This window comes from Calypte anna, chromosome 2 (assembly GCF_003957555.1).
Source record: "Calypte anna isolate BGI_N300 chromosome 2, bCalAnn1_v1.p, whole genome shotgun sequence".
Lineage (NCBI taxonomy): Eukaryota > Metazoa > Chordata > Aves > Apodiformes > Trochilidae > Calypte > Calypte anna.
Window position 1 is genome coordinate 151,218,220 of NC_044245.1, and position 24,150 is coordinate 151,242,369.

At 63.8% G+C, this 24,150-nt stretch overlaps 4 protein-coding genes across 4 annotated transcripts in view; 2 read left to right on the forward strand and 2 right to left on the reverse strand.

Moving 5' to 3' along the window:
- Positions 1-151, reverse strand: part of LOC103526259 (plectin-like) — a 98,299-nt gene extending 98,148 nt beyond the window's left edge. Inside the window, exon 1 of the mRNA XM_030444742.1 lies at positions 102-151. Within this exon, the coding sequence (XP_030300602.1) occupies positions 102-151 (50 nt within the window). The remainder of the gene's footprint in view (positions 1-101) is intronic.
- Positions 152-2,321: 2,170 nt separating this feature from the next.
- LOC115597845 (sphingomyelin phosphodiesterase 5-like) lies at positions 2,322-7,607 on the forward strand. The gene is made up of 10 exons (XM_030444743.1): positions 2,322-2,355; positions 2,500-3,015; positions 5,183-5,662; positions 5,743-6,170; positions 6,265-6,337; positions 6,419-6,559; positions 6,661-6,750; positions 6,836-6,899; positions 7,186-7,339; positions 7,412-7,607. Exons 1-10 carry the CDS (start codon positions 2,322-2,324, stop codon positions 7,505-7,507), a joined length of 2,076 nt encoding a protein of 691 aa, XP_030300603.1. The 3' UTR covers positions 7,508-7,607.
- Positions 7,608-7,802: 195 nt separating this feature from the next.
- Positions 7,803-20,542, reverse strand: OPLAH (5-oxoprolinase, ATP-hydrolysing). Its single transcript, XM_030444260.1, has 26 exons — positions 20,008-20,542; positions 19,317-19,508; positions 18,654-18,768; positions 18,214-18,337; positions 17,934-18,129; positions 17,317-17,482; positions 17,110-17,248; positions 16,915-16,982; positions 16,479-16,735; positions 16,281-16,393; positions 15,675-15,845; positions 15,138-15,275; positions 14,805-14,943; positions 14,605-14,717; positions 14,202-14,353; positions 13,935-14,095; positions 13,758-13,859; positions 13,374-13,548; positions 12,739-12,923; positions 12,531-12,662; positions 11,947-12,081; positions 11,172-11,321; positions 10,233-10,390; positions 9,791-9,951; positions 9,133-9,230; positions 7,803-8,718 (listed from the first exon to the last, which is right to left on the reverse strand). Exons 1-26 carry the CDS (start codon positions 20,179-20,181, stop codon positions 8,572-8,574), a joined length of 3,861 nt encoding a protein of 1,286 aa, XP_030300120.1. The 5' UTR covers positions 20,182-20,542; the 3' UTR covers positions 7,803-8,571.
- On the forward strand, positions 20,525-23,616 carry EXOSC4 (exosome component 4). Its single transcript, XM_030444277.1, has 3 exons — positions 20,525-20,742; positions 21,132-21,338; positions 23,192-23,616. The coding sequence occupies exons 1-3, from the start codon at positions 20,572-20,574 to the stop codon at positions 23,552-23,554; spliced, it is 741 nt and encodes a 246-aa protein (XP_030300137.1). The 5' UTR covers positions 20,525-20,571; the 3' UTR covers positions 23,555-23,616.
- The last annotated feature ends 534 nt before the right edge of the window (positions 23,617-24,150 follow it).

Sequence of the window (24,150 nt, forward strand, 5' to 3'; positions counted from 1 at the left end):
TGCCTATATCTTCCCCCACTGCACCCGGAGGCTTCACCCTCACCAACATCTTCGAGAAGATTGTGGAGGTGGGACGGGCACCTGGGGCACTCCCACCCAACCAGGACTCTCCTGTCCCTGCAGAGCCCCCTGGGAGATGGGACATTGCCATCTCAAGGGGCCACCAGGGTGACGCTGTGCCACCTGCCCCCTCAGACCACCTCGAGGGGTGGGACAGTGCCACCTCGGGTGCCACAGACCACCCTTGGCACTGGGACGGTGCCACCCCTGGGTTCCATCACGTTGACCCTATACCACCGGTCCCTTCGGACCACCCTGAGGGCCGGGATGGTGACACCCGTGGGTGGGTGTCCCCGCTGTGACCGTGTCCCCTCTTCCTGCAGATGGCAATGGGGTCTATGTCAGGTGGCTTCGAGGAGCAGCGGGGCCTGGCACCTGCCCAGCCCTTCCTGGAGCTGATGGGGCGGCTGCGGTCGCTGGGCTACAGCCCCAAGGCCCACCCGGGGCTGAGTGAGTCCCTGGGCAATGCCTACGGGCTGCTGCCCGAGCCCCTGCGCCTGGAGGAGCGCGGGGGTCCTGCCCTCCTGCGGCGCCTGCTGGGGGACAGTCTGCCCCCCGAGCTGCGCCACGACACCAGTGTCCTGCTGGAGTGTCTGCTGGAGATGGCACGGGAGGACGGGATGCCCATCTTCCTCTGGTGATGCCACCCACACCAGAGAACTCACCCCAAGGAACCCCAATAAACCCTGAGTGTGTTATAAATGACCCAGACTCGATAGTCATCTGTTCAAGGTTTAATTTAGTTAATAAAGTTGCAATAAGCAAAACAGCGCTGGGTGCATGAGGAGTCTCTGCTCCACTCACACACACACCGTAAAGTTTAATCTTTTAGCTTATATTCCATACCTTAATACATATTCATACCTATTCTAATACATATTCATGACCATTTTAGGAACAGGCTGGGTTATGTTTACTAGTTCTTGGAAGAGGCGGCCTTCAAAGCCACATGCCCACTTTATCTCTGAGGGTTTTTTTGACCCCCATCTGGTGGTCGTTGAATGAAGTCAGTGTCTGACTCAGTTTCCCCTCTCCTTACCCTTTGATTCCTCACATGCGCTCCTTCGCTCTTTCCTGTGCAACACTCTGCAGTCAGCAGTAAAACCACCTTAAATTGCAACGCTATGTGGTGAGCAGTAAAATCAGCTGAGATTAGCACAAGAGAATATACATCGTAGTGTTTTCAAGGTACAGAAACTGTGGTTGTCTCGTTTCTTGTTCCCCTAAGCCTTGTAGTTACACAAAGAACAGCTATATTTGCAGTTATCTTTCACAATGTTGAAGGCAGATGTATTATTAGTACTCTCAAAATGGGTTTAGCAAAATACTTGATAAAAGTTAGGTTAGCAAACACTTTATAATTATTCAACATGAATTCACAAACACACACATATATTACAAGTGTGACCATCAGCATGAGTGTCATCAACACAAGTGCCACCATCACCATGAGTGTCACCATTGACACAAGTGTCCCCATCACCGTGAGTCTCGCTGTGAATGACACGTGACAGTGACAGCAGTCCTGGTGCACTGCCTGCTGGAGACGGCGCAGGAGGCAGGGATGCCCATCTCCATCTGGTGACACCATCCACACCAGGGAATCCCAAGAAACCATGAAGTACGACCATTAACATGAGTGACACCAACCATTAACATGAGTGACACCATCACATTAATGCCACTGTTAGTGGGAGGGTATGGGCTTACGGAACCAAGAGACGACTCAATATGAGTTAGCAACAAAGCTCAATTTTATTAAGCAAAGCGTTTCATTTATACGGTCTTAGCACCTTCACAGCTCATGTTGATTGGCTGCGTGTAGCTGTTCACACACCTGTTGTCACGTTGAGATTGGGTGCTGCTTATCGTCCTTGTCCTCCTTTGTTGATCGCAGGCATCCTGTTTGCAACTTTTTATCTGCCGTAACTTTCTTCTTCTCAGGGGCTCAGAACTGGTTAAATACAACTGTTTATGTGCTGCCTATGCGATGCTTTCCCATCCTGTAATTCTCCTTTTCTGCTGCCAACTCCCTTATCTTTTTGCACATAGCTGATCTTTTAATAACTTTGCAGCTGGGCCTCAAGACCCTTAGCTCACTCTGGCTAAAGCTAATTAGTCAGGATTGCTCACATGTCCGTTTTCTTCCAAAAGCTCCTAACAACTGTTGATATGAATGTTACTGTCACCAGGATTGCCACCCTCACCATGAGTGACAGCATCAACATGAGTGCCACTGTCACCACTGCTGCTCCCCCATGATGGGTGGCAGTGAAGGGGTGACAGCATCACGATGTAGGTGGCAATGACAGGCTGAGGGTGGCACCGCTGGGGCGCAGGTAAAGGTGGCAGAACTGGGGTGTGGATGACAGTGTTGATGTGCAAGTGGCAGTGTCAGGGTGGCAGTGCCGGGGTGTAGGTGGCAGTGTTGGGGTGCAGGTGGCAGGGCTGCGGTGCAGGTGGCAGTGCCAGGTGCAGGTGGTGGCGGCAGTGCCAGCGTGGCGACAGTCCCCACCGTCCTTTCCCTTTCGCTCTGTGAAGGAGGCGGAGCCAGGAACCGCCTGGGGGGACCCAAGGGGGGGTCCGGCCCCGGCCCATATGCCCCTGCCCGGGATGTCCGCTCGCCCTGGGAGTGGGTCTGTGTCCCCCCGACGGTAGCACGGACGGGGCTGGGCCGGAGGTCGCGAGGGGTCCCCGAGTTGAGGGGTGGGGGGTCGGTGCACACCGGGACAGACCCACTTGGGCACAACTTGGGGACAAAGGCGGGGGCCGTCCGGGGGGGGATGCGGGGGGGCTCAGGGTCTGACAAGTCCCTACACCCCCGCCTGCGGTGCCCCCTCCCGGGCCCTGTGCCCCGGACCCGGTGCCACTCGCCCCGGGCCCTGTGCCCCCTGGTCCGGCAGGGAAAGGGTTACAGCCCCGCGGAACCGGTCCGGGTATCACCTGCCGGGCAAGGTGCGGAGCGGGCACCGGGACACGGTGGGGAGCACGGGGGGGACATGGGCGAGATACAAGGGGGGGGACACGACGGGGAGCATGGGCGGAACTTGGAGGGACAGGAGGGACACAGAAAGAGCACTGGGGAAACACAGGGGGGATACGAGGGGAGGACACGGAGGAGGACATGGATGGCAGAGGGGGGAAACACGGCGGGTACATGAGGGGACACGGGGGGGCCCTGGGAGGACACGGGCGGGGGGCACAGGGTGGCTAGAGAGGGGCACAGGGGGACGGACACAGAGGGGGACAAAGGGCGGCACAAGGGGGTACGGGGGAGACAAGGGGGAGAGAGTGAGTGAGACACAGGGGGGCCACAGGGGGCCACAGGGGGTGCCGGGGTTGGCCACGCAGCTGGCAGGAATGCGGCTGGCCAGGGCCAGGTTGATTAATTACAGCCTGGTCCGGCCGGTGGGTGATTAACAGCCTGGTGTAATTAACATCCCGGTACGGCCCGCGGATGTTTGTGACCTGCTGAGCTCCCGGAGGCCACCGGTGGCCCCGGGCAAACAAACAGTGGCCCCGGGCAAGCGGTGGCCACCAGCTGGCGACGGTGGCGACCGAGGTGTCGGTAGAGGTGGCGATGTCCCCCAGCGCCGGGGGAGGCGGAGGTGAGCCGGGGGGAGGGGGTGGGACAGGGGCGGGGACCTGGTAGGGATCAGAGATCAGGCAGAGCTCCAGCTCGGCTGCTGCCGGGCCCTCGGGGGAGGGAGCAGCCCCGGGAACGGCTATGGTGAGGCAGAAACCCTTGGTGCTGTGGGGCAGCACCCAATGGTGATGTTGGTGCTGTGGGGCAGCACCCATTGGTGATGCCAGTGCCGTGGGGCAGAGCCCGCGGGTGGTTCCGGCCCCACGGGGAGGGTGTAAGCGGGGGGTGCCGGCCCTGCCCCCCGGATAGGTGCTGCAGGACCTCGGCCCCGACCCGGGGCCGCTCCCGCACACCCCAGCTCCGGCCACAGCGGAGTTGCCTCCCGTGGGAGGCAGGGACGCGCTGAGTCAGATCCACAGCCGTGGGGCAGTGGGACACACTGTGGGACAAAGCCCCGTGTCCCCAGTGCTTCCCCGAGCCCCAGCATCCCCACCAGTTCTACTGTCCACTGCATCCCCAGTGTCCTCAGGAAACCAAACGTCCCCAGTGTTCCCAGAGACCACCATCATCCCCAGTGTCCCCACCATTTCCATTGTCACCACAATCCCCAGTGTCCCCAGTGTCTCCCCGTCCCCAGCATCCTCACCAGTTCCAACGTCCCCAGCATAGCCAGTATCATCCAGTGTCCCCAGTAAACCTACCAGCCCCAGTGTTCCCACTGTCCCCAACCCCCCCATTGTTCCCATCGTCCGCAGTGATCCTAGTGTCCCCCGAGCATCCCTACCAGCCCCAGTGTCCCCAGTAAACCAAACGTCCCCAGTGTCCTCACCGTCCCCAGTGTACCCAATGCCCAGCACTGTCCCACTCTGGAAGGGCAGAGCAGCGTCGGGCAGGGTCCGGCAGCCCCACAGCCCCAGTGACGGGGCAGGCGGGGGCGGTCGGTGGGTCTGAGGTGTCCGACCCGTGGGGCAGCCGTGGGGCAGGGAGGTTCCGGGGAACCCGTTGGGCCGGGCCGGCCAGTGCTGGTCTCACCGCGGCTCAGTTCCGTGCTGCGCCGCAGAGTTCTGGGGACACTGGGGACAGCAGCTCCTGATCCCACCCCCCAGCCCACGCGCCGGTGAGTGAGGGACTGTGGGGTGGTCCGGGAGGGGCATGGACCAGGGGACAGTGGGGTGGTCCGGAGTGGGGGACCGAGGGGCTGGCAGCGCCGGGGAAGGGGGGGTGGCACGGGGCTCAGTACAGGGACCCCGGCTGTGGGGTCCCCCCAGATGTGGCTCTGGGAGTCCTGGGAGCCTGCAGGGACATAAGGAGGGGCAGCCCGCTGCCAGCTGTTCCACCCCCCTGCAACCTTCGGGCAGAGACGGGGGAGGCGTGGGACGGACCCTGGGGATAAGAGGGACGATCCGGCCAGAGATGTTCCCACGGTGGCGTCTCGGCTGCAGCTGCGGGGGGTTAGGGTTAAGGGGAGGGAAGGGAGGGCCGGGGGGCCCCACTGTCCGTTTTTCCTGCCCCTCACCCCAGGTTTCTCTCCCGTAGGTGGCGTTGGGCATGAACAGGGGGATGTCGCGGTGCCCCTCAGCCCCCACCCTGACCCCCCCCGGGACCCCTTGGCCATGCTGCGGGAATCCCCCTTCCCCAACCGGGGACTGGCAGCCCTGGAGTGGCTGTCGGAGGGGCTGCTGGCCCCCAGTTTCTGGGCGCTGAACGGGCTGCTGGACCTGCGGCCGACTACCGAGGAGCGGGGGCGATGGGGGCAGCGCCGGTGCGGGCGGTGCCGGAGTTGCACGGGGCGGATCCTGGCGGTACCAGGGTACGCGGGGGTGATGGTGCTGGGGCTGCCCTTAGCGGTGCTGGGGTTGCTGCTCTGGCTGCCGGTCCAAGCGGTTCGGAGACCCTTCGCCTACCAGTATGTGGCCAGCACCGAACCGGGCCAGCCCTGGGACTTGCGGCAGCGCCGGAGCCTGACCCTGCTCAGCGCCAACCTCTGCCTTCTACCAAGTGGATTGGCCAAGTTTAGTAACTTGGGCCGGACCCCGCGGAGAGCCAAAAACATCGCCCGGAGCCTGGTACCGGCGCCCAACGGGGCCCGGGATGAGCTGGTGGGGCCGCGGCACCACTGGGACGGGGGATACGGGGGGACACGCAGCACGGTGGAGGTGGCAGTGCCATTGGAGCCGGTACCATCGGAACCAGTGTCCACAGAGCCGGTGCCACTGGTCCGGAGGCACGGGAGGCAGTGCCGGTGCCATTGAGCGATCACTTCCCCTCGGACGCCGACATCATTTGCCTTCAGGAGGTTTTCGACTCCGGGGCTGCCACCATCCTGCGCCGGCAGCTGGGGGGCACCTTCCCCCACGTCCTGCACGGGGTGGGGGGCCGGGGGCTGCGGGGAGGCCAGCTGAAGCTCCTGGACAGCGGGCTACTGCTAGCCAGCCGGTACCAGCCACTGGCCGCACGCTTCCACAGCTTCCCCAATGGTGCCGGTGAGGATGCATTGGCTGCCAAAGGGCTGCTGGTGGTCCAGGTGAGCCAGACCCCCACCCAGCCCCCTGGCTGAAAGGGGAGGGGGGAGGAGGGGGGTGCCGGACCCCCTCTCTGAGGTTGCAGTGTCCCCCCAGGTGCTGCTGGGCTCGGTACGGGGGCGGCGGGTCGTGGGCTACGTGGGCTGCACCCACCTGCAGGCTCCTGCAGGTGAGGGGTCCCCGGGGGTCCTGGTGGGGTCCTGGTGGTGGCGGGATGTATGGTGACACCGTGTGTTGTCCCCTGGCACAGGCGATGCCACCATCCGGGAGGCGCAGGTGACGCTGGCGTTGGGGTGGCTGCAGAGGTTCCAGCAGGAGCAGGAGCAGCCGGGGGACCTGGTGGCCTTCGACATCTTCTGCGGGGACCTCAACTTCGACAACTGCTCCCGAGGTCTGGAGGGTGACTTGTGTCCCCCTCCATGGGTGGTGTCCCCCTCCTCTCCATGGTGGCTTGTATGCCCCTCCCCATGGTGATGTGTCCCCTCCCCGCAGGTGACCAGCTCAACCAACGTCATCGTCTCTTCGAGGTGTACCAAGACCCGTGTCGCCAAGGGCCTGGGCAGGACGTCCCCTGGGCCATAGGTGGGACCTGCCACCCCCTCTCCCCCCTGTCCCCAGCAGTGAGGGGACACAGTAGAATCCCGCTCATTCCTGTTCCTCTTCCCAGGGACCCTCCTCAATTACCTGAAGATCTATGAGGAGCCAGTGTCCACCCCAGAGAGGATGAAGAGGTGACAAGGGGACAGAGGGTAACATGGGGGGAAGCACAGCATGACATGGCTGGGGGCTCAGGGTGACATGGGAGGGGACAGCCCAGTGGTCCAGTGAGACCACCCAGACAGGAAGGAGTGATGCCAACGGCAGGGTCCTCTGTCCCTATGTCACCGTGTCCCTGTGCTACCATGTCCCCGTGCCTCCATGTCCCAATCTCCCTGCGTCCCCATGCCATATCCCCATGTCCCAATGTCCCTGTGCCACCACATCCCCATGCCACCCTGTCCCTGTGTTCCCTGCCAGGACGCTGTCACAGCCTGGGGGCCGTCAGCAGTTCCTGGCCGCCCCCATCCTCTCCAGTGGCCACCCCGACCCCGCAGCCCCTGCTCCCTGGCAGGGCCGGCGCGTGGATTACATCCTGCACCGCCCACCCCACGGCGCTGCCCCACTGCGCTCGGTGAGTGAAGGGGGGGGGTCCTGGGCCCCCTGAGACCCCCCAGACCCCCTCCTGACCTCCTTGTCCCCGCAGGAGGTGGCTGGGGTCTCCTTCATCACCCAGTTGGCCACCTGCTCCGACCATCTCCCTGTCGCTCTGCGCCTCAACATCACCCCAACACGGACCTGACCCAACCGGCACTGAGTGGGGGGTCCGGTCCTGGCACCGGTCTGGTACCTGTCTGGCACTGGTCTGGCACCATTCAGCAGCCAGAGTGCAATAAAGGGCTCAGGCGTGGCACAGGCTGTGGTGGCACCGGATGCATGGCATGTGTGGCTGGAGCACCCCCCCCTTTCCCACTGAGGGGATGCTCACATGCTGTGGGACATCATGGGGATGAAACAGCCGTGGGGCTGAAGGTTCGGGGACAACTAGAGACCCCTTGGGGACTGTTCCTTGGGGACACTTGGGGATCACTTGATCAGGACCCTTGGGGACTGCTCTATCAGGATACCTGGGGACTCAGCTCCCTGGGGACGCCCTGTCCCAATGCTCCCAAGCACACAGGCTGTGTGGGAGGGGCCCAAGGGCTCCTTTATTGGAAGGCACTGAGCTGGGGTGGGAAGTCAGTGGGGGGGACACAGGAACCCCCATGCCCGGGGTGGGGGGGAGCAATGGGATGGAGATTGAGCTCCAAATTGGGGGGGGGGGTGTCAGTGAGGAAAGTGTAGGAGCCCCACGGGGTGTGCATGAGGGGGGGCTGCCTCATAGACTGTGCATGTATAGGAGTGGGGGGGCTGCACCACAGAGTGTGTGGATGTGGAGTTGGAGGGCTGCCCCCTTGCATAGCTGGGAGTGGGGTGATGGGGAGTGCATGGGGGTTGGGGGGCTGCCCTATAGCCTGTGCATATCTAGGGGGAGGCTGCCCCAGAGAATGTGTAGGGCTGGGGCTGGGGGACTGCCTTATAGTTTGTGTGTGTCTAGGAGGGCTGCCCACCAGATAGCGTATTTGGAGTTGGGGGGCTGCCCCATGGGGTGTGGAGGTCTAAAGTTGGGGAGCTGCCCTACAGATTGTGCATATCTAGGAGTGGGGGGGGGCTGCCCCAAAGAGTGTGTGAGGCTGTGATTAGGGTCCACTCCGTGGGGGTCCGCAGTGGATCTGGGGTCTGCCCCCCAAGGGTCCACAGTGGGTCTGGGGTCCAACCCTGGGGGTCGGCAGTGGGTCTGGGGTCTCCCCCGGGGGTCAGTGCCCCTCAGACCCCCTCCTGCGCCCGCCGGTACTCGAAGAGGCTCCCACGCTCAGCAAAGCTGCGGGGAGGCTCTGGGGGCTCCCGGGGTTCCCCCTGATCCCCAGGGGTCCCGAATCCACCCCCACCAGGGGTCTGCAGGCGGAAAACGTCCTGGAGGAGAGGGATGGGTGAGGGATGGGTCCTGGGGGTCGATTGTGGAGGTTCCAGGGGGGCTGAGTCAGGGGGTGCCAGGGGGTTGCTCATGGGGGGTCCCAGGGGGTGGGGGGTTTCTCATCAGGGTCCCAGGGGGTGGGTCATGAGGGGATTCTGAGGGTGCGTGAGTGACGGACTCCTGGGGGGGGGAATTGGTCATGGGCTGTCCCAGGAGTGGTTGTTCATGAGGGGGTCCCAGGGGGTAGGGGTGAGGTGGTCCCAAGGTGTCTCTCACAGGGAGTCTGGTGAGTGGTTGCTCCCAGTAGGGGTCCCAGGGAGGGGTGAGTGAGGGGGTTCCAGGGGGGCTCAGGGGGGGGATGGCTCATGGGAGTCCTGGGGGGTTCTGGAGGGGTCACGGGGAGGGTCTCTCACCCCTGGCTCCACAGGCACCGAGGTCTTGGCCCCCAGGTTGATGGTGCGGCCATCGCGGCGCAGCAGGAGGTTGAGGCCCAGAGCACCGGGGCTGCCCCCTGGGGGACAGAGATGGGGTCAGGGGGGCAGAGGGGAGGCATGGGGTGGAGGGTGCTCAAGGGGGGCTGGGAGGGGCAACAGGAGGTGATTGGAGGCCATGGGGAACCAAGTGTTGGCCATGGGGGGCCACTGAGGTGCTGGGGTGCCATGGGGGGCTCCACAGGGAGCTATGGGGGCTATGAGGGTCCATGGGGAGTTATGGGGGGGATCTGAGGAGCCATGGCGTCCTTGGGGGGCTATGAGGGGCCATGGGAGGCTATGGAGAGCTACAGGGAGGGCTCATGGGAGCTATGAGGGGGGCACAGGAGTTCATGGAAGCTTTGGGGGGTTCTGAGGGGCCATGGGGGTCCATGGAGCTATGGGGTGCTATAGGGGGGGCTATGAGGGGCCACAAGAGTTCATGGGAGCTATTGGGGGCTATGAGGGTCAATGGGTTTCTGTGGAGGTCTATGGGATCCATGGGTGGTCAGGGGGGTCCATGGGGGATCGTGGGGTCTCTGGAGGGCTATGGGAGGGTCTCTGAGGAGCCATGGGACTTTGGGGTGCTGCCCCCCCATACCTTGCATCCCGTAGGGTCTCAGGGTCCGTCTCTCAGTCAGCACAGACAGGACCATGTCCTGGCGGAACAGCAGCTCCCGGGTCACCCCCTCGCCCCCCCGGAACCAACCCGCACCCCCAGACCCGCGCCGCAGCTCAAAGCGCTGCAGGACTACTGGATACCTGCGGGGGGGGGGGGGGGGAGAAACACATGCACAGAGAGGGTCAGGGTCACCACACACCCCCCAGAACTGCCCCATGACCCCTGACCCTCGCTGCAGGACCACCGGGCACATGAGGGGGTCAGGGTCAGCCCAGGAGGGGTGTCTCTCCCTTGCCCCCAAGGACCCTGAGCACCTGGAACCCCCAGGACCCTTGACCCCCAGTAACCTAGGACCCCCGACTCCCCTGGGACCCCCAGAACCTGGGACCCCTGCCCCCCATGCCCCCTGCCCAGCACCCACCGCAGCTCCAGGATCTCAGGGTCGGTGATACGGGTGTTGGTCATGTGGGTGTGGACCCCTGAGCGACCCTCCCAGTGCGGTCCGGCCCCTGCACCCCCCGCCACCGTCTCGTAGTAGCCCACGCGCTCGTTGCCAAAGGTGACATTGTTCATGCAGCCCTGGAGGAGTGGAGACAGGGGACAGGGGAGGGAGGGACCCGGGAGGGACCCACCCACCCACACACACACGCAAAAACCTGGGACCCCAACCATGGAACTCCCGCCACCCCACACCCTGCAATCCCCAGAGATTCCTGGGACCCTCAGCACCCCAACCCCAAGCCCCTGGGACCCCCAGTCACAAACACCAGAGACCCCAGATCCCTGGCACCAGAGACCAGACCCCTGATCTCTGGCACCCCAGGCCCCTGGGACTCCCGATCCATGGGACCCCCATGACCTGGGATCCCCAGTACCCTGGAACCCCCACATCCTATGATCCCTGACCTCCCGCAACACCCCAGAACCCCCAAGACCCCAGACCCTGGGACTCCTGGGGTCCTTGGGATCCCAGACTCCTGGCACCTGGGACCCACAAGACTCCCAACCCAAAAGACCCCCAGGGCCAATGGAACTCCCAGTCTCTGGGTCTCCTGGTACCCAGGGGGATCCCCAGCACCTGGGACCCCTAATCCCCAGGACCCCCAGCATCCTGGACATCCAACAACCCAGGACCCCTAACCCCTCTGGACCCCCGAGGCTCCCAGCACCTGAGATGCCCAACACCCAGGAAACACCCAGGACCCCCCACCACTGGCACCCCCAGGACACCCAATCTCCAGGACCCTCAGCAACCCAGGATCCCTGAACCCCCTGGGACCACTGGAGTACCCCAGTACTCCAACCCCAGAACCTCCCATTCCCCTGAGCCCCCCAAGCCTCCCGTGCCCAACACCCCTACCTGGGAGGCGGCGCAGACCCCGAAAGCTTTGAAGATGACATCAACCACGCGCTGCGAGGTGAGGACGTTGCCCCCCACCACGGCGGCCTCAGGTGACGGGTCCAGGATGGAGCCCTTGGGGATGACCACCCGCACGGGGGCCAGGCAGCCCTGGGGGGCAGCAGCCTGTCACCCCCCATGGGACCCCTGACACACACCCCCGCCTCCTTGCCTCAAGGGAGAGGGGACCAGGACCCTCCTAAGCCCATGGGATGAGGGTCCCAGACCCCCCTGTCCCAGGGCACTGGGGGTCCCACAGCTGGAGGGTCTGTTGTCCAGAGGTCCCCCAACAGTCCAGGGGCTTCACAGTCCTAGGGGTCCCAAACCTAGGGATCACCCAGCCCTGGGGGTCCCATAAGCAAGAGGTCCCATAGGTCCTGTAGATGGGGGTCCCACAGCCCAGGGGATCCTGCAGCCCTGGAGATCCCATAGCCACAGGGTCCCACAGCCCGGGGCCACCATAGATGGGGGTCCCACAGCCCTGCAGGCCACACAACCCAGGGATCAATCAGCCCAGTGAATCCTGCAGCCCAGGGGTCCCACAAGTGGGGGTCCTGTATGGGGTGGTCCCCACAGCCTTGGGGGGTCTTATAGATGGGGGGCCCCACAGCCCTGGAAGTCCCAAAGCCAGGGGGGTCCTGCAGGTAGGGGTTCCTACAGCCCAGGAATCACCCATCCCGGTGGATCCTGCAGCACTAGGGGTCCCGCAGGTGGTGTCCCGGGGGTCCCATCCCACCTGGTTGAGGGGGATGTCCTGTCCCACCATGCAGCGCAGGCAGTAGATGAGGGCCGAGAGGGTGATGGCACGTGGGGCATTGCAGTTCCCATACACCTCGGGGCCAGAGCCCGAGAAGTCGAAGACGGCGCTGCCCTGGGGGGCACAGTGGGGAGACGGGGGCTGGGGGACACCCCCAAACCCAGCCCAGGATAGGGGGGATCCTGGGAGTTTGGGAGGGATCTCAAGCATTTCTGGTGCTGGGTGGGATCCCAGGGGTTGGGAGGACCCCCGTGCCAGGGAGGGATCCCAGTGCCAGGTAGGATCTTGGTTCTGGGATCGGTCCCAGTTCTGGGTGTGAATCTAAATGATGGGGGGTTCCCTGTGCCAGGAGGGATCCTGGTGGGAATCCCAAGGGGGGGATTACCCTGCTGGGAGGGATCCCTCTGCTGGAGGGGATGGATCCTGGTTCTGCAGGGGTCCTGGTGCTCGGGGTGGTCTAGGTGTGGATCTCAGTGCTGGGAGGGGTGGATCCTGGCTCTGGGGGGGATCCTTGTGCCAGGGTGGGGTCCTGGTGCCGTTTTGGGGGCTCTCCCCCTGCTCACCTCCTGGGGGTCCACCTGCACCCTCAGTCGGATGGGGGTCCCGTCGTCCATGCTGTCCTCAGCCTCCACCTCCCTGCCCCAGCGGGCAGCGAAGCCCCTCAGCATCTCCCTGACAGCCACCTCGGCGTTGGCCTGGGGACGGGGGGGGTCAGGGTGGGCAAGGGGGGCTGAGGGTGAACGGGGCGAGCGAGGGGTCTTTGGGTCCCACCTGTATGTGTGCCATGTATGCCTGGACAGCGGGCAGCCCGTGCAGGCGGATCAGCCCGGTCACCAGCTGGATCCCCTTCTGGTTGGCGGCCACCTGGGCCCGCAGGTCCGAGAGGTTGTCCCCCAGGGTCCGGCTCCCGCTGCACCCCGGCACCTGCCCTGGTGCCAGCAGGGCCTCCCTCACCGCTGCAGGGATGTCAGGCCTGGGACACCCCCACCGACACCCCACCAGCACCCCAGCACCTTCATGACACCCCCACCCACACCCCGGCAGCCCCACTGCCTCCCCGCCAACACCATCACATCCCCACCACCTCCATGGCAGCCACACTGTCCCCACCACATCCTTGCCATCACCCTGACACTCACACCGTTTCCCCACCACATCCCTGACATCCATGGTGTCCCTCTCATCCACAAGTTCCCACCACCACCTTGACATCCCCATTACATCCCCACCATGTCCCTGCCAATCCCACTGTGTCCCCACCATGTCCCCACCACTGCCACCATATCTCCAGCATGTCCCCATTGTCCCCATCACCTCCACACTGTGCCCACCTCGTCCCCACTGTCCCCACCACATCCGCACCCTCCCAACCCTGCCATGTCCCTGGTGTCCCCCCTCAGACCCACCCTCCTCCTGGAAGACCCCGTCCTTCACCAGCTTGAAGGAGATGAAGACAGCCCCCTCCTCCTGCAGGCTCCGTGAGTGGGGGGGCATGGACCCGGGGGTCACCCCCCCAATGTCAGCGTGGTGCCCCCGGCTGGCCACGAAGAACACGGGCTTGGGGACCCCCGGCCAGAACACCTGGGGGGAGAAGAGGGAGTCAGGGGGCTCCGAGGGGGAGCTCTGCAACACTGGGTGCCCCAAAGAAGGTTCCTGCACCCTGGAGAGAGGGTTCTGCACCCTGGGGAGGGGGTTCCTGCACCCTGGGGTGTCCCAGGGGGGGTCTAGCACCACAGGCTGACATAGAGAAGGGGTTCCTGCACCCGTGGGTGGGTGGGTGGGTGACTCACAGGGGTGATGACGGTGAGGTCGGGGAGGTGGCTGCCCCCCGCGCAGGGGTGGTTGCTGAGGATCACGTCCCCCTCCCGCAGGTCCTCCCCCAGGTTGCGGATCTGCAGGGGACCAGCAGGTCACGGGGAGGGGTCCCCCTGGTGACCACCCCCCAGCCTCCCCCGGGACCCTCCTGCCTGGAACTGGACGGTCTCCTGCATGGCCCCCAGGTGGACGGGAATGTGGGGGGCGTTGGAGACCAAACCTCCATCTGGCCCGAAGAGTGCGCAGGAGAAGTCCAAGCGCTCCTTGATGTTGGTGGAGATGGCCGTGCGCTGCAGGATGCGGCCCATCTGCTCTGCGGGGGGGACACAGGACCTTCAGGGACCCCCCAACACACAGAGACCCTCTTGAGACCCCCCCGACAAGTACAAACCCCCCTTGGCCCCCTGTCTCCTCCCCACCTGCGATGCTCATGAAGCGGTGGGAGAAGATGGAGAGCTGGACAGGGTCGAGCTGGGGGCCAAGGGGCTGGGGGCAGCCTGAGCCCACCACGATGCAGATGTCACCAAACTGGGTCAGGCTGGCGGTGCAGCCCGGCTCCACCACAATGGTGCTGGGGGGACACAGTAGAACCAGGAGATGGGGACCACAGGGATCACCAGGGGCTCCACCAGCTCTCCAGGGTCCTACTGTCCCCCTGGGGTCCCCACCATCCCCCTGGGGTCCCACCAGCTCCCTGGGTTCCCCACCATCACGCTAAGGTTCCACCAGCTCTGTGGAGTCCCCACTGTCCCACTGGTGTCTCCATTGTCCCCCTGGGATCCCTCTGGTGCCCCAGCTCCTCACTGTCCCCTGGTGTCCCACCTGTTCTTGTCGATGATGATGGCAGGCCCAGGGATGGTGTGGTCACAGCCCAGCTCCTCCAGCAGGAACACGGGGGTCTCCAGGTACCCCTCCTCAAAGTAGCACCGTGTCACCTGACAGAGCAGCCCACCCCATGCCAGGTCATGCCCTAGACCTCGGGACCCCCTGGGGACCCCCCTGAGGCCCCCCCCCCCCCTCACCATCTCCAGGCGTGGGGGTTTCCCTCTGGGGGCCAGGGGCGTCTCAACGGTGACGCTGCTGCTGCCAGTGCCGCGCACCCGCACGTCGTCCACCACCACCGGGCGGTCAGGGATGGTGAAACCAAACTCAACCAGGTACCTGCAGGGGACATGGAAGGCACAGGACATCAGGGGGGACCAGGAGGCCCCAGGGTGGTGCTGGGGTGGGGTGGTGGTGCTGAGGTAGGGCTGGAGATGCTGGGATGGGGCTGGAGATACTGGGATGGAGCTGGAGATGCTGGGATGGGGATGATGGAGCTGCTGGGACAGGTCTGGAGATGACATGGCCTGGACCTGCTGGTGAAGGCAGCCTGGAAGTCTCCAGCCTGGCAGGAGGTGGGGGTCGGGGGGTGCCCCTTGGCTGAGCACATCAGGGCGCAGTCAGTGCCCTCATAACGCAAGTGCAGGAACGCCTCGGTCTGGATCTGAGCACTGTGGGGGCAGTACACACCAGTGACCACCCAGTGACCACCAGTCACTCCCCAGTCACCCCCCAGTGACCACCAGCGACCACCCCCATGTCCCCCAAGACTCCCATCCCAGCAAAGCCCTGTGCCCACAGCACATCGTGGATCACCAGTACCCCCATCCTACCCCCTGTGCCCCACAATGCCTCTTGTCCCTGCTACTTGTGCCAACAAGTATCCCCCATCCCAGCTCCCTGCTACCCCAGTCCTGGCTGCCTGTACCCCCCAGTACACCCCAATTCCCCCAAGTACCCTCATCCCAGCCCCCTGTGCCCCCTGCTAGTGCCTCCCAGTACCCCCCACCCCAGCCCCCAGTACCCCCCATATCCCCACGCCAGCTCCCCTGTGCCCCTTCCCCACTCACTCGGAGAATCCCTGCTCCCGCAGAGCCCCCCTGCAGTCCCTCTCCAGGCGGGCGATGCTCTGCTCCAGACGGGGGAAGTTGGGGGGCTCGTACCGCAGAGCACAGGGGGTCTGCACCTCATGCACCACATCCGCCAGCGCCAGCCCGAAGGCCGAGAGGATCCCACTGTACCTGCAGGACCCCCACTGACACCCCCAAAGCACAGCACCCAGGGGGTCCCCAGACCCAGAACACAGGGGCGGCCCCAGACCCAGTACCCACTGGCACCCCCAGACCCAAAACTCATCAGCACCCCAGCTCAAACAACCCAGGGGCACCCCCAGACCCAGCAACTACCAACACCCCTGACCCAGCACACAGGGGCACCCCCAAACCCAAATAAGTCACCTGATCCCCAGGGCTACACCCAAAGAAACCACCTGAGGACAAGGGGACCCCCAGACCCAGCACCCACGGACAGGACCCCCAGACACCTACCCAGAAGCACCCCCAGCTCCCATGGGCACCCTCCTCTGGTGGGGCATGACTGAAGCCCCCCAACCCCACCCCCTCTACCCATCACCGGGGGGGGACACTGGGGACCCCCTGTGTGCCCCCTCCACCTACTTATGGATGAAGACGCGGCTCATGCCAAGGGTGCGGGCGATGGCGCAGGCGTGCTGCCCCCCCGCCCCCCCGAAGCAGGCCAGCACATGTCGGGACGCGTCGTGACCCCGCGCCTGCCACACATGGGTTTGGGGTGACACCGGCATTGACACCAGCAGCGCCTGTGTCCCCCCACCCCAAACCCCCCCGGCACCCCACCTGCGTCAGGGCGCGGATGGGCCGGCACATGGCCTCGTTGGCCACCCGCACGAAGCCCATGGCCACCTCCTCCACCGAGAGGGCTGGGTGGGGGGCACCCTGGAAGGTCTGGATCTGGACCGCCATCTCCTGGAAGGCCCGGGCTGCCGTCTCCCGGCAGAGGGGTTGGTCCTCCCCCGGGCCAAAGATGTGGGGGAAATAGTCGGGAAGCAGCCGGCCCAGGCAGAGGTTGGCATCAGTGACCGTCAGAGGACCCCCTGCAGGGGAGGGGGTGGTGGGAAAGGGAGCAGGGTGTGGAACCATCACCACCAGGGAACCCACCACAGCACAGAACCCATCAACACTGTGGCATGGAGCCCACCAGCACCACAGCATGGAACCCATTGGCACCATGGTATGCCACCCACCAGCACTGACCCAGCAGCCCCCCACTCACCCTTGCGGTAGCAGGCAGGTCCAGGATGGGCACCCGCTGACTCGGGGCCAACCACATACAGCCCAGACCTGGTCAGGAGGAGATGGATGGTGAGAAGGTCCTGGTTGTGCTGTGGCCATGCCGCAGTCAGGCCCTTCCAGGAGTCATGGGATGGGACCCAATGGCAGTCCTGGTGGGATGGGAGCCACCACTCACCTGAAGAAGAGCCGCGAGCCCCCTCCAGCCGCCACGGTGTTGATGTCGAGCTGGGGGGCCTGGATGCTGACCCCCGCTGTGGTGGCCTCGAAGACATGCTCATATTCCCCAGCATAGCGGCTGACGTCCGTCGAGGTGCCTGGAGGGGGGATGAGGGTCAGCACCCACCCCCTGTCACCCCCCCAGGGATCCCCACCCGGTGCTCACCTCCCATGTCAAAGCCGATGACAGGCTGGCCGCCCTGGTGGGGGTGGGTGGTCCGTGCATAGCCCACCACCCCGCCCGCCGGCCCCGAGAGGATGGCACGGGCCCCACTGAAGTGGTCCATGGGGGTCAGACCCCCGTCCGAGCGCATGAACAGCACCGGCACCTCCTGGGCAGGGAGGGGGCATGGAGGTGGCACCATGGGGCCACCACCCACAGGGCATCCAGGGGGGTTCGGGTGGGATGGGAGCCCACAGGGGTCTCGGTGGGATGGATGACCATGAAGATTCCCAGTGGATGGATGCCCATAGGAGGTGTCTTGGTGGGATTCAGACCCATGGGGGTCTCAGTGAGATGGGTGCCCAGGGGGGTCTTGGTGGGATGGGTGATCATGAGGGAAACTCCGTAGGATAGGTGCTCACAGTCGGGTTCTGGGGGTATGGGTGCCTATGATGGGGTGCCAGGGGGACATGCCCACTGGGGGTCCTGGTGGGACAGGTGCCCATGGAGGGGTCTCAGGAGGACAGGTGCCTACAGGCAGTCCTGGTGGGATGGGTGCCCATGAGGGGTCTTCTGTTGGGATGCTCTCCTGTGGGGGGGTTCCCGCTGCCCCCACTCACCCTCAGATGGTGTTGGAAGCCCTCCCTGAAGCTGCGCAGGTAGCGGTGGATGCAGGGGGTGAGGTAGGCGTCGGCGCAGGCCGTGTACCCCCGTGGCACTGCCCGCACCATCCCCGAGACCCCCGAGGACAGCGACACGTGCTGGAAGCCCACCTCCCGTGCCAGGGCCCCCACCTGCTCCTCGTGGCCTGGCCAGCTAGCGGGGGGGATGGCGGGGTCAGGAGCAGAGGTGAGGCTGAGACCCCCACCCCAGGACCCCCCCAGGACCCCTGGGACTCACGCGTAGGAGTGGAGCAGCAGCACGGCCAGGCTGGTGATGCCGCGGGACAGCACCCGCTCCAGCTCCCCCCGCAGTCCTGACAGCTCCAGTGGCCGCTGCACCTGCAGGGAGACCCCCGAGGGGCCTATGGAGAGCACAGGGGTCACCACTGGGACCCCATGGACCACCCCTCAAAACCCCCTCCTGTGGCCCAGGGGTCACCACTGTCACCCCATAGAACACCCCCAGACCCCCACCCCACACTGCAGGGGTCACCTGCCAGCAGCAGGAGGGGCTCAGTGCAGCCCCCCAGCCCTACTGCAGCCCCCCAGCCCCACCACAGATCCCCAGACCCACGGCAGACCCCAGCCCTACCACAGACCCCTAACCCATGGGGTCATCACCATCACTCCAGACACCCCTCCGCCCAGCCCCCCTCCCCACAGCCTGGGGGTCCCCACCCTCCAGCAGCGGGAGGGTCTCGGTGCCAGGCAGGCGGCAGTCGGGCTGGTGGGGGATGAGCCGCTCGTCAACCTCGATCACCTCCTCATACAGCACCTCCGGCACCGCCACTTCCTGCGGGGGGACAGGGGCATCACCGGGGGGCCCCAGCGTGTTGAGGCCGCACTGCCAGAGCGGGCTGGCACCGGGCGCTGGCACCGGGCGCTGGCACCGGGCCGCGGCTGGCGCGGAGCCACAGGAGGATGACGGGAGGTGGCACTGGGGACTGCCCACCGCAGCCACCAAGGACACGGGCACTGGGCAGAGGACACACTGGGCCCCACCGAGCCACCAGGGCAGGGGGCAGGAGGGGACCTGGTGACCCCAGCCTGGGTGGTTCTGGTGGCAGGGGTCACAGGGACGTGCCACGGGTGACATGGGGACACCATGTGATAAGCCTGGATGGTCGTGGGCAGGGGGATGTGGTGGCCATGGTGTGGATCATGGGGGTGGCTTCCCCTTGGCTTGGGGGACATGGGGACATGGGGATGTGGTGGTCACAGGGACGTGCCACCATGGTGTGGGTCAGGGGAGGTGGCTGCCCCATGGCTGGGGGCACACAGGGACACCCCGAGCCCAGGATGGGGATGTCAGGGAAGTGCCCCCGTGGGTGTGGGTCTCACCAGGTCGAAGATGTGGGGCCGGGCCTGGCTGCCGATGTGCAGGAGGTCTCGGAAGCCGCGGGTGACCACCAGGGCCAGGCGCTCGCCCCGGCGCTCCAACAGAGCGTTGGTGGCCACCGTGGTGCCCATGCGGATCCACTCAATCCCCGAGGCGTCCAGGGGCTGGTCCCGCGGCAGCCGGACCCCCAGCTCCTGGCAGACACCACCCGTCACACTGGGACCCCCACCACACCGCTGGGACCCAGAGACCCACCACAGACCCCTAGCCCCATGGTCCCACCATGGACCCCCAGCCCTACTGTGGGCTTACAGCCCCATGATAACACTATGGAGCTCCAGCCCTATTGCAGACCCCCTGCCCAACCACAGCTCCCCAGCCCCCCAGTCCCACCACAGCCCCATGGGGGCCCCTGGGGGTGGCCCAGGAGGAGATCCAGGGGGGCTGAGAGTCTTGGGAGGAGGGTCCTGGAGAGTGGGTGGGTTCGAGGGGGGGGTCCCAGCAGTATCCCAGTATGTCCTGGCAGTGTCCCAAGGGTCGCCGGGGGTTTCCCGAGGGGTCTCAATAGGGTCCGGGGTGCGCCCGGGGATGTCCCGAGGGGTCTCAGCAGGGTCCCGGGGGTGTCCCGGGGTGTCCCGGCGTGGTGATCCCAGGGATGCCGGGGGGGTCTCCATGGGGTCCCAGCGGCCGCACCTCCTCCAGGACGCGGCGGATGCCCTCGGTGGGGGCGTCCCCGTAACCCGGGTCCTCGGAGAGCAGCTTGAGGACGCGGACTCGGCCAGAGGGGCAGCGGGCGAAGACATCGGTGAAGGTTCCGCCGCGATCGATGGCGAACTGAAACCCGCGGGGACCCGAAGCCGCCGGCATGGCGGGACGGGACCGAACCGGTGGATCCGGACGGGACCGAAGAGTCGGGACAGGACGGGACGGGACTGGACGGGATGGTTCCGTACGCTAACGTAAGGCTCAGTACGGCACCGTACAGGCCGGTACGCTAGCGTAGGGCTCAATACGCTAACGTAGGGCTCGGTACGCTAGCGTATGGGCCGGTACGATAACGGAGGGACCGGTACGTTAGCGTAGGGGTCGGTACGCTACCGTAGAGATCTGTGAAGTACGAAGGGGGCGTGCCCCCCGGGCTGTGTGTGTGGCTATATGGGCGTGGTCCCCAGCAAGGGGCGTGGCCTCTGTATAGGTATGTTCGCCCCGCGCAGGGCACGCCGGGAGTTGTAGTCCTGGGGGCGTGAGGGCAATAAGATGGCGGCGCCCGAGCTACTGTCGGACGAGGGGTACCGGGCGGACGGACGCCGTCCCGCCGAGCTCCGCAAGGTCCGGGCGCGCATGGGGGTCTTCGCTCAAGCCGACGGCTCGGCCTACATCGAGCAGGGCAACACCAAGGCGCTGGCTGTGGTCTACGGCCCACATGAGGTGAGTGGCACGCGGCAGCTCTGCTGTGTAGGCCCCGCTGCTCCCCCCAGGCCATGGTCACTGCTCCCCTGAGCCCCCTGGTGCCCTGGCCCCCGGCACTGGGACCCCCCTAGGGCACCCCTGCTCCATCTCTCCATTCCAGCCCCCCTGGGCTCCCCCTGCCCCGTCCTCCGATTCCATACTCATGGGGTCCCCCTGCCTCTCCCCCTCTCCCATCCCCCTGGTGACCCCCTGTCCCCCATCCCAGACCCCTTTGGGGTTCCCCTGTCCCATCTCCCCATCCCTGCCCCTCTGGTGTCCCCCTGCCCCGTCCCCCCCGATTTCCCCCTGCCTGTTCGGTTCCTCCCCGGTGTCCCACCTGCCTGGTCCCGGTTTGATTCCGTCCGCAGATGCGCGGGTCCCGCAGCAAATCCCTGCCGGACCGTGCGGTGGTGAACTGCCAGTACAGCATGGCCACCTTCAGCACCGGGGAGCGGCGGCGGCGGCCACACGGCGACCGTCAGGCGGGGGAGCTGGCCCTGCAGCTCAAACAGACCTTCGAGGCTGCCATCCTCACACAGCTCTTCCCCCGCTCGCAGATCGACATCTACGTGCAGGTGACAGGGGAGGGGACATGGGAACACAGAAACACCGGGGGGATGTGGTGGTGGGGTCCTGGCATAGAATTGTTCTCTCTATTGTCTCCAGGGAGGCTCCTGTGAGAGAGGGGTTTGCTTATGGGTCTGGCTTGTGGTTTTAGAATGTAAAATCAGCATAGAATCATAGAATGGTTGGGGTTGTAAGGCATCTCAGAAGATCGTCTGGAATATTAAAATCATAGAGTAATTTGGGTTGGAAGGGACCTCAAAAGGTTATTTCAAATCATAGAATGGTTTGGGTGGGAAGGGCCCTCTCAAGGTGCTCCAGTCCCAGCCCTGCAGTCTCAGGGACACCCTCACCCAGATCAGGGTGCTCAGAGCCTCCTCAAGCCTCACCTTGAACATCTCCAGGGATGAGGCCTCAACCCCCTCCCTGGGCACCCTGTGCCATGGTTCCACTGCCCTCCTGGGACACAACTTGTTCCCAACATCCAGCCCAAATCTGCTCTTCTCCAGTTTAAACCATTGCCCCTCATCCCATCACTCCAAGCCCTTGCCCACAGTCCCTCTCCAGCATTCCTGTAGTCCTTCCTTGTATGAGATGTCCCAACACCCCATCCAGCTGAGACTTAAAACTCTACAGAGTTGGGGAATCCACCCCTTTCCCTGGGAGACCATTCCAATCTCTGTCCTCATGGGAAACATTTTCCTCTGGTGTCCAATGGGAATCTCCCCAATAGCAACTTGTGCCCCTTATCTTGTCCATGGGACTGCTTGTACACAAGGAGTCTCCATCTCACTTGTAGCCCCCTTTGAGTGCTAGAACATTGCAATTAGGTCTCCCCTGAGCCTTCTAAAGGTTTCTTTGGGGTGAGGGTGCTGAGCCCCTGGGTGCCCAGGTTGCCCCCAGAAGCTGTGGCTGCCCCATCCCTGGCAGTGTTGAAGGTTGGATGGAGCTTGGAGCCCCCTGGGCTGGGGGAGGGGTCCCTGACCATGGCAGGGGGTGGCAGCTTTGAAGTCCCTTCCAACCCAAACCTTTTTATGGTGTTTTGAAGGCTGAACAGACCCAGTTTTCTCAGCCTCAGGAGAGGCTTTCCTCTCACAAGAAAGAAGCTCCAATCTCCTAATCATCCTTCTCACCCTCCTCTGAAGTCTCTCTGGTGGTTCCCCAGAGGTGGTTCTTGATCTGAGGAGCCCAGACCTGGACACTGTGGCCTTTCCCGAGGGCAGAGTTGAGTCTCCCTCTCAGGTCTCTCAGACTTGGGAAGTTTCAAGTCTCAGCTCGACAGGATGCTGAAACATCTCACATCAACAATAACATGAGAAGAGCTGGACCAGATGATCCTTGAGGTCCCTTCCAAAATGGCCTCCTATGATTCTATGATTGTGATTCCATGAATCTGTGGCTCTGCCATTCTGATTCTGTGAGTCTGTGGTTTTATGGTTACAATTCTATGAGTGCAGGATTCTCTGATGATGATTCTATGATTCTGTGTCTGATTCGTTCTATGGTTATGATTTTATGATTTCCATTCCTCTATGATTGTGAGTGATTATGATTCAATGGTTATGATTCTTCTATGATTCTTTGTGATTCTGTGATTGTGATCTATGATTGCGTGATTCTGATTTTATTAATCTATTCTCTGATTCTGGTTCTTTTATGACTGATTCTTTGATTGTGGCTCTATGAGTTTATTATTGTATGATACTCATTCTGTGATACTTTGATTCTACGAGTCTATGATTCTGTGATTCTATGATTCTTTAATTGTGATTCTGAGTCTACGATTCTGCGATTCTACGATTGTGATTTTATGATTATGATTCCATAGTTCTATGATTCTCACCCCACCTTCCCCCCTCCCCAGATCCTCCAGGCAGACGGTGGCAACTACTGCGCCTGCGTCAACGCGGCCACGCTGGCGGTGATGGACGCGGGGATCCCCATGCGGGACTTTGTCTGTGCCAGCTCTGCCGGGATGGCCGAGGAGACCCCCCTGGCCGACCTCAGCTCCCCCGAGGAGGCAGCGTCGGGGGGCCCGGGGCTGGTGCTGGCACTGCTGCCCGCGGCTGGGCAGATCGCGCTGGTGCAGCTCAGCGCCCGCCTGCACCAGGAGCGCCTGGAGGCGGCCATGGAGGCGGCGGGGGGGGCCTGCAGGGCCCTGCACGCTGTGCTGGACAGAGTGGTGCGGGAGAGGCTGCGGGAGGTCACCGCCCTCATGGGGGACTGAGGGGACACGGGGAGGGGGGTGGCACCATGCCAGGACCCTGCTCAATAAAGGTCTGCTGAGTGCCAAGGGGTGGGTTGTGATGAGCATGGAATGGGTTGGGTTGGAAGGACCTTAAAGCTCAACAGCCTCCCTGGGCAGCCTGTTCCAGTGTGTCACCACACTCACAGGGAAGAATTCCTTCCTAATGTCCAATCTAAATCTTCCACCTGGAGTCCTGTGTCCAGTTCTGGAGTCCCCAACATCAGAAGGACACAGAGCTCCTGGAAGGTGTCCAGAAGAGGCACTGAAATGCTCAGAGGGCTGAGCAGCTCCCTGGGAAGCCAGGCTGAGGGATTGGGGTTGTTCAGCCTGGAGAAGAGGAGGCTCCCAGGGGAGCTCGGAGCAACCTTCCAATATCTGAAGGGGCTCCAAGAAAGCTGGGGGAGGGCTTTGGACACGGGGGGGTAGGGAGAGGAGAAGGGAAATGGGTTAAAACTTGGAGAGAAAGGGGAGATTGAGATTGGAGATGGGGAGAAATCCTTTGGGGTGAGGATGCTGAGCCCCTGGGTGCCCAGGTTGCCCCCAGAAGCTGTGGCTGCCCCATCCCTGGCAGTGTT

Coding starts and splice junctions, on each gene's coding strand:
- LOC115597845 (XM_030444743.1), top strand. CDS start 2,322: ATGGGTGGCAGTGAAGGGGTGACAGCATCACGAT. Junction 2,356..2,499: donor AGGGGTGACAGCATCACGAT/GTAGGTGGCAAT, acceptor GTTGGGGTGCAG/GTGGCAGGGCTGCGGTGCAG. Junction 6,338..6,418: donor CCACCTGCAGGCTCCTGCAG/GTGAGGGGTCCC, acceptor CCCCTGGCACAG/GCGATGCCACCATCCGGGAG.
- OPLAH (XM_030444260.1), bottom strand. CDS start 20,181: ATGCCGGCGGCTTCGGGTCCCCGCGGGTTTCAGTTCGCCATCGATCGC. Junction 15,846..16,280: donor AGCCGCGTCTTCATCCATAA/GTAGGTGGAGGG, acceptor GGGGTCCTGCAG/GTACAGTGGGATCCTCTCGG. Junction 14,944..15,137: donor CAGGCTGCCTTCACCAGCAG/GTCCAGGCCATG, acceptor TGTCCCCTGCAG/GTACCTGGTTGAGTTTGGTT.
- EXOSC4 (XM_030444277.1), top strand. CDS start 20,572: ATGGCGGCGCCCGAGCTACTGTCGGACGAGGGGTACCGGGCGGACGGA. Junction 20,743..21,131: donor TGGTCTACGGCCCACATGAG/GTGAGTGGCACG, acceptor TTCCGTCCGCAG/ATGCGCGGGTCCCGCAGCAA. Junction 21,339..23,191: donor AGATCGACATCTACGTGCAG/GTGACAGGGGAG, acceptor CCCCCTCCCCAG/ATCCTCCAGGCAGACGGTGG.